The sequence below is a fragment of the Glycine max genome, chromosome 3 (genome assembly GCF_000004515.6).
Source record: "Glycine max cultivar Williams 82 chromosome 3, Glycine_max_v4.0, whole genome shotgun sequence".
Taxonomy (NCBI): Eukaryota; Viridiplantae; Streptophyta; class Magnoliopsida; order Fabales; family Fabaceae; genus Glycine; species Glycine max.
The window spans coordinates 980,574-989,196 of NC_016090.4; the positions used below are offsets into that span (position 1 = coordinate 980,574).

The window sequence follows — 8,623 nt, forward strand, 5'->3', positions numbered from 1 at the left end:
ATGTGAGTATCCGTAATCAAACAAATGTAATTGTTTATGAACTACAAGTCTATCTCAACCTAAATGTACACACTATATTCTCCCCTTTCTCCTTTGTTATCAAAACATAGTTGTGAGCAATTCTTTCACTTTTCTGCAATAATAACAAATTTAGGATACGTACAGTGACTTTCCAAAATCCAATTAATATGACAACTCCTCATAAGACTTCCGTCAATGTTCTGCTGTGTGAGAAGAGGATAAAAAACAGATATTAATTAACAAAGATAAATCTCTCCAAGTTTTTTTTGGTCAGCCATCAAAACTTGTATATTAATGAAGGGCACAAGAGATACCCTTAAATTCTTAATTACCAGACAGAGAAAGGAAATCTTACATTCTCCCTATAACTAAGACCAGAAGAAACAAAAAGAAAGCTAACCAAAAGTAATAACATCAGACCATAATAAAATGAGCTGTCCAAGTGCTCACCTCGTGCTGCATGGGTATTTGAATAGCTCCCGATTAAGGAGATATTATGTTCCCTTAAACACCAATTACAGTTACACAAATTAAGCAATAACGATTTGTTACATAGAGGACTACATGTTTTTTTTAGCAGATTTTGCATATATTTTAGATACAGTGTAATTATATATACTTGAGCCTAAAAATAGAACTAGGAAATATCAGAAGAAAATTGAGAACATAAATGTTGTCATAGGCAAACAAATATAACTGAAACATGTGTTTTTGAGCACTAGATCAGCAATTCCAAGTTGATTAATTAGAGCTGAAACATAAATTATTATATTTATTTTTCACTTTTTTATAACAAATATTTATTTTTAACTTTGAACCTTCAAAATTTTTTGCCCCATGAAAATAGTTTTTGGTTCCACCCCTGCCAACATGTTGCATGCCAAAAGATGTTTTTATAGTGTGTTTGGTTTTGTAGAGAGCTCTCTCACTTCATGTTTTATAGCACGTTTGGTTCAATATAATGGAGAACCCTTTCCGGTGTCTCTTGTAGCATGTTTGGAGAACTTTTCTCTCTCTCTACATGTCTTAAAGAATGTTTCGTTCAGTGGAGAACCATCTCTTTGTCAGCACCCTACTCACTGCATACATACCCTATAACACAAGAGTTGAGTTTAGTTTCTACGTTTCTATCAATTGTAGAGTAGACTTTACTCTTTGCTTTCTTGATTTGTGGTATACCACGTCAAGAGTTTGACCATTCTTTTTTTCCTTGCTTGCATTTCAACATGACCATTCTTCTCACTATTGTTGGCAGATTTACAAGTAGTGTTCTTCCTTTTGAATCAAAGATTTCTCGCTTTTCAAGTCTTGTGTCCTCTTTATCATAGTTAAGGTAGGTTTTAAGATTAATATTTTTTAGCATTTCTTTCTAAGCTTGTTACCAGTGAGGCAGAGGTTGTATTGTTCTTCCATTTCAATAAGAGATCCTGATTGTTCTATGTTGGTTTTCTATTTTACATACGAAAATAAGGTCTTTCTTGCATATCTATTAACACCATGCTAATTTTGTTTCCTGCTTAATTGTGGTTCTCTAGGGCAGTATTTTCAGAATAGGACTGGACTGATCAATTAAACCAGAAAAATCGAACATAGAACCACTTTGGAGAAAAATTAGACAAAGAACCGAAAAACAAATCAAACCAGTTGAAAACTAGTTAAAAAAATCACAGCGGGTTGATAAAAAATGCTTAATACTACATCATTTTGATTGTTTTCTTAAAAAATGAAAAATCAATTTAGGGATGGGTTGATAAAAGATGCTTAATACTACATCATTTTGATTCTTTTCTTAAAAAATGAAAAATCAATTTAGGAATGTATTAAATTAGGATTTTAAAAGTCTCATCATATTCAATCAGAATTTTTAAATGATATAGATAAGTCTTGTGGTATTCAATTAAGACTTTTAGAATTTTTTTAAGGATTGCAACAAAATCTAATGACATTCAATTAGAATTTTTTTAACTTAAAAAAGTTTTTTTATTAAAAAGTATACAAATTTTGATGGATTATTTTTTAAGATGGATTTCAATGTATTTCATCTTAACTTTTTAGTATAAAATATCTATCAAACAATTTTACTTAAACCCTTGAGATTTTGTTTGATTTTTTATTTCTTTTTTTATTGGTTACCATACTTTCTTTCCTCTCATCAAACATACTTTTTTCTCTCTTCAATACTCAACACAAAAACGAGATCTACTCAATTAAAAGAGATACTGAACAGTCAAAAAATAATATTCTCTTCAAGATGTATGTGTTATATATGTTTTTTCTATTCTTTTGGAACAAAAAAAATATCAAATATACTCCTTCCTTTTGCATTTTCTTGTTTGCTTTCTAAATTAAATTAATGTTTGTCTTATGTGTCAAGACTAATCATGTTTTTCTTATACGGATTATGTCCATCAACTGCTCAACGCAATGTTTTTGTGACTGTCATTTTTAATTTGTCTTCCTCATAACTCATTAATCTTTCTACAAAATTTTTCACCCTCATTACTCGTTTTTAGTATATGTTTATTATTGCATCCATTTAAATATGTCATTGAATTTATCATTAAATATTTGTAGTAATTGAAAAAAATAAAAAAAATAATGTATAATTTTAAATTTATTATTCAAATCCAAAAACAAGAATGAGAAGATACTATTACGAAGGGTAAGAATGAGAAGATACTATTACGAAGGGTTAGTATAGAAGTACCTAAAGTTAGAATCAATTTAGCTATTAAAAGATTAAGAAATTATATCGGTTTTACTTTTTGTTTTTTATCCAAATCTCATCATTTTTTATTACTTTTTTCACTAACTCTTTTAATTTTAAATGTATTTTTAAAAATTTACAAAATACTTTTAAATTTCATAAATCTATAAAGTCTTTTCAAATCCTTTTAATTCTTATGATATAAATCAATTAAAATTCAAACTATGATAAAAATCTTGTAAAAAAATTTGATAAGTCATAATATTTTTACATAATTTTTAAAATTCACAAGATTTTTTTATATTAAATAGTCTTTTAAAATCATAATTCAATACACCTCTTAAATTATTTGTCATTTACTTTTTTATTCTAAATATAAAGTTGTTATTATTATATAGAGCCTCATAAAATATTATGTCAAGATTGCAAAGCCAAGTGAGTAAAGGAGATAGTGCAGGAAACTGTTGTAACACAATTTATGAGATTATTAACATTCATATTTTTGGGCAATCGAAAGTCGTTGGCAATGGCGATTGATCCTCAAATTGGAAATGAAGTTGTGACTAGAAATACCATGTTATCCTAAAGTGGACCGACCTGATAAGTTTGATATTAGTTAGGTGCCAACTAGAAGTCCCCACATACCTTTTGGTTATACTTTAAAAATATTTTGGATAACTGTGTAACAAGAAATGCATAGTAGTCAAACAGAGCAACCCACAGAAATAAGTATAAACAGACAACCCAAATTATACAACATACCACTAGGATTGGCAATGTAAAAGCCAGATTTGAGTAATTTACATATAAGTCACAAGTTCAAATTTCAGTACTATCATTGTAATAAGAAAAGAAAAAAAGTATCATGCAACATTGATACATGTATCTTAATATAATGCTTCAGATTGACAAACATTTAACACTTATCACATTGACATCAAATAATAATCCGGGTAGAGCAGAACCCACAATCATTTGATCCTCATTCCCCAAATCACCAACATCAACAACCACAGTGCTAAGCACTCTCCCAACAATAAAAATGCTTTTACCAACTGCAACAAGTTGAAAGGGTGGTCTAGCATTCGAAGGTAATAGCCTTCCAACGGGTATCCACTCGCGTCTCTCTTTAAGCGACATCATTAACCTAGTTCTTCCCAAACTCTGATCCAAGACATAAAGGGTACCATCAACAACAACTACAGGACCTCTCCATCCTGAAACCATGTCATCATCTGCATACTGCCATGTCCCACTAGATGGCTTATATACAACAGCAGATACATGAGGAGTTACAGGATATTTGCTGGTACATCGGACGTATATATTCCGATCAAGAACCACTGAATGTTTAATTTCAGAAACAATTTTAGGATCTGTCTGAGATGTCCAACAATTTGTCAAAGGGTCAAAAGTCTCCCAAGAATGATCACTTGAATTTGAACCTCCTCCCCCGATAACATACAGTTTTTCATCTGAAACTTCACAAGCAAAGTTGTACCTGAAATCTTATGTAGAAGAAAATAGTGATCTCTACAGTGCAGTAGGGGCTAAAATTAAGACTGAGTAGGACAACATGCAGTTTTGTTTTTAATAGCAAAATATAGACAGCTAAAATTGACAGAGATTTTCTTTGACCATATTATGAAAGCATGATGCCATATTAGTTCTTGATACATCCATCAGTTTCCTTCCTCCTTAATCCCACTTCCCATTTTTATTCATAAAAGAACACAAGACAGATAGATATAAAACTTTTTAATTCTGAAAATAATACTATGTTTGTGGCTTAGTTTCTAGTTTGCTGGTATCGTCGATTCGATCTCAAAGGTTCATGTAACTGCAATAACTACCTAAAATCTATGAATAGAAATAAGGATACTTACCTAGCAGTTGACAAGGAAGTAGCTTGAGCCCAACATTTTGAGGAGGCATCATATGAATAAACCTCGTCAGTAGAATCTAGAAACTCACTACAACCACCCAATAAGAATAGCTTATTTCCCAAAGCTTCAAAACCCATGCCTTTTCTTTTCGAGAGTTGAGGCAGAAGACCACCAACTAGCTAGTAGTTTCCTATATCTTCTGGAGTCGGTTGGATCCAAAACATAACACAAAATCTCCTTTGATTTGTCGTTCCACAAAGCATAAATCCAGGTTTCATCGAGTTTGTGCTTTCGGCGATAACATAACCACTCTTCACTGCAAATTAAGTCCCTCCATCTCTTAGAGACACACTTGAGGACAGAATGATATTTTCTAGGAATTCTTGCCAGGCACATAAGAGAAATATCATCTTGAAGGCCACAAATAATTTGATAATTTGTGGCTTCTACTTCATTGTCACTATTTGATGATTCTTTTCCTTATCTGCATGCTCCATTTGATAGTACAGAGGACCTGAAAAGGAAAAGAAAAATGTTGCTAAAACCATCAAAATTTCACTTGCTCTTTCAACTCATTTGTGTGTACATTGTACAACAAACATCTAGATGTTGTGATCCCAATCTGAAAGTAATGTCATGGCAGACCCAAACCTTAAAGGGTTTGTGTTAAGGCACAAACAAGATCAAGTTTTGTGTGACCAGCTCTGTAGAATTTTTAAGGCTTAACATTAAGACAGTGAGTGCACAAATCATGTGATTTGACCTTTTTTTTTTATTCACTTCAATCAACTTACAAGTCTCACTAAAAAGCCTGCAGACTGAAATCATGTGCAAGCTCACAAGCATTTAGTTAACATGTTGAAGAATGAAATATCAGACTCCAAAAATGTTTAGAAGTTTCTAGCTATTGAAAAACAATTTCCTTCTCCTTCAACCTACATTGTCCTTAATTTTTTTCACTATACCCCTCTACAGAACATGATTAAGTGCGACTTAAGCATGATGTGAAGTGTGGTCACTTTCTTGACAAAACACAATTTACAAAAATACGTCCATTCCATTTTTCAGGCATTAATTTTCAAAACATACAATACAACCAGACATTGCAAACATGCACAAATATACGATAAGTATCCGATATGACAATACAATTATTCTAAAAATATATAGGATTCAATATGTAACAAAAATAATTAAGAACTTTCTTGGACTACTTAAAATAAAATAAAAATATGAATCATTATCATCATAAATTACTTTATATTATTTACAGATACAAATAAAAATAGTATTATCAATCTTATTCCTTTCTTGAAATCATCCATAAATAGGGTAATTTTTATTTTTGATTTGTCAATGGACAATGTTTCCATGTTTCTATATTTGGATTTTCATAAATTTTATCATAGATTTGGATATTACTGGTAAAGTATCCAAGAGTGTCGGTATCGGATACAAATCTATGCAGCAAATTGAAGTGCTTCATGAGGAGAAACAAACTTCTTTTATCAAGTTATACCAAACACAATACTCTTTTAACTTCAAGCATAACATTTTCATCCTATTTAAGGGGCAAAGGAGATATATGCACAAGTTGCATCAAATCACATAAGTATAACAAAAACAAGGTTCCCAACTTCTTTACACACACCTTCCATGCTCTCACAATTTCACATAAATAGAAAACTCACTAACCGAAAGCAATCACTGCAACTCCAGATCTAAAAGCAAAGAGGAACACATTTTTCTCATTGATTGCCAAAGTTTTGATCATGCAAGTAAATGCTGAATAATCTATTAGACCTAAATGGAAGATCGAATGAGAGAAAGGGAAAATTCTAATTATTTATTTATTTTTGTGTTAGGGGTAATGGAAAAAGAGAAAGTCACCTTGTAACGAAACTAGGGATTCATCTGAGAAGTGCACAAACCAAGAAAAACAACTTCAACTCAGTCCTGGAGATATTTTTAGTATCTTACGAATTTCCTATTTATTTTATTAATAAAAATGCAGGAGGAAAGGTTAGGGCCGCAGTATAGGGCAGAAAAAAGGCCAGGACTTTAAGAATATTTATAAAATAAATTGAACCTTTGACATGTAACACACAAAAATCACAGAACTTTAACAACATTTATAAAGCTATTTATAAAATAAGTTGATTTTTTGGCATGCAACATACAAAACTGTCTAATAATAACGTGTTTGGTTTGGTGAGAAATTCTCTCACCATGTGTCTCATAGCATGTTTGCATGATTCAATGGAGAATCCTCTCACTGTGTGTCTCATGTCACAGTCTATCTTTTTTTTTTTTTTTTTCTATTTTTGTTTGTTTGTTTGCATCCGAACTCCTCATGTCTACAAGGATCGAGCACTTTGAATCCATCCCTTTTTTCTTGTTTTTTTTTACTCACTTTTGCTATTTTCTTTTCGGAAGAACTAGATTAAATTGCACTTAAGTTCAGTCATAAATGTATGTGGATAGCAAATACATACATAGGAATGCATAAAACAAGCTTAAAGCAACCAAAATAGAGGCTTAACAAATTAAAGATTGGTAAATTAAAGATATACCCCGCAGTGACTTTCCAAAATTCAAGTAATTGAAAGTTCCATAAATAAGGAGTCAGCATGTTGAAGAAAAAGCTATAGCTCAACTAAAATTCTGAAATACTGGAAGATTAAGAATAGAAAGGTCCATCTCTTCCCTAAATTCTAAAATCGTGGTTAGCATTAATGCATTATACACTGTCATATAAACCTTGGCTTTCAAAATGTAGTCTCGGATATAACTCTGTATAACAAGGTTGTAGGGCCATTCGCGTAGGAAGACTCGGATATAAGTGGAGAGTTACGCAGAATCTTCAACTCACGCTCACTCCATATCTGGTTCAGTTGAAGCAGTTCAAGGGCAGGAGATCGATAGACGAAGTGCACAGTTGCAGTTGAAAACTCTTGAGATTAGGGAGACAAACATCGCAATCACAAGGAATAAGGAGGCACTCGAGCTTCAAGGTGACAATTGTGGATAAACCAGCAGAAAGTGATGACTTTGAATTTCAATCTTGTAACCCTACGTGGATTAGGTCTAAAAATTTGTAAGTGATATGTAATGATCATAAATTTACAACTCTATTCATTGATATACCCTTTTTTTAAGCAATTAATTGGTATACCAAAAAATTTAAAATTATCATTTTTTTATTGGCTTAAATCTTTTATTTAGTCCATAAAATTTAGTATTTTTTTTCTTCATCTTTGTAAAATTTTTTTATTTTTAGTTCTTATAAATTATATAGTGTTTTAAATAAATTTTTTACTATTCAAACACTAATTAAAATGTTTTAAAGACTAAAAAAAATAAACATAATTTGGAAGGATTAAAAATAAAATAAAAAATTATAATGACTAAAAATATATTTAAAATTTCGTTATTTTATTTAAGTTTAAATTTTATTTCAAAGAAAAAATGATTTCAATTTAAATTATAAAAAAATGATTTTGAATCAATGATACAATTAAGTATTGAGTATTCTAAGGTCATTGTACTCTCTTTTCCTAGCCAATATTCTCATCACTCAAGGCAAGTACTGTTTCACAAGCCTCTCTAGAGGTAATTAAATGATTTCAATTTAAATTATAAAAAAATGATTTTGAATCAATGATACAATTAAGTATTGAGTATTCTAAGGTCATTGTACTCCCTCTTCCTAGCCAATATTCTCATCACTCAAGGCAAGTACTGTTTCACAAGCCTCTCTAGAGGTAATTAATGCTTCATAATATAAGAAAGGACATAATTAAAAATTGACCGAATACAGGGGTTGTTTGAAGAGTATTACAAAGAACATAGGAAAACAAGCTTGAGAAGACAATTCCATTGACATCGAGTTATAATGGAATTGTAGAGAGAATGAATCGTAACAATGTACCATCAATGATAAAAATCAGGTGTATGATCTTTCATGCAAAACTATCCAAATCCTTTAAGCAATGACAACTACAGCGAG

The 8,623-nt window shown here is 30.9% G+C and overlaps 1 protein-coding gene across 1 annotated transcript; it reads right to left on the minus strand.

Moving 5' to 3' along the window:
* Positions 1-3,628: 3,628 nt before the first annotated feature.
* Positions 3,629-4,751, minus strand: LOC100784896 (F-box/kelch-repeat protein SKIP4). The gene is made up of 2 exons (XM_026128063.1): positions 4,615-4,751; positions 3,629-4,229 (listed from the first exon to the last, which is right to left on the minus strand). Exons 1-2 carry the CDS (start codon positions 4,749-4,751, stop codon positions 3,629-3,631), a joined length of 738 nt encoding a protein of 245 aa, XP_025983848.1.
* Between the last annotated feature and the right edge of the window lie 3,872 nt (positions 4,752-8,623).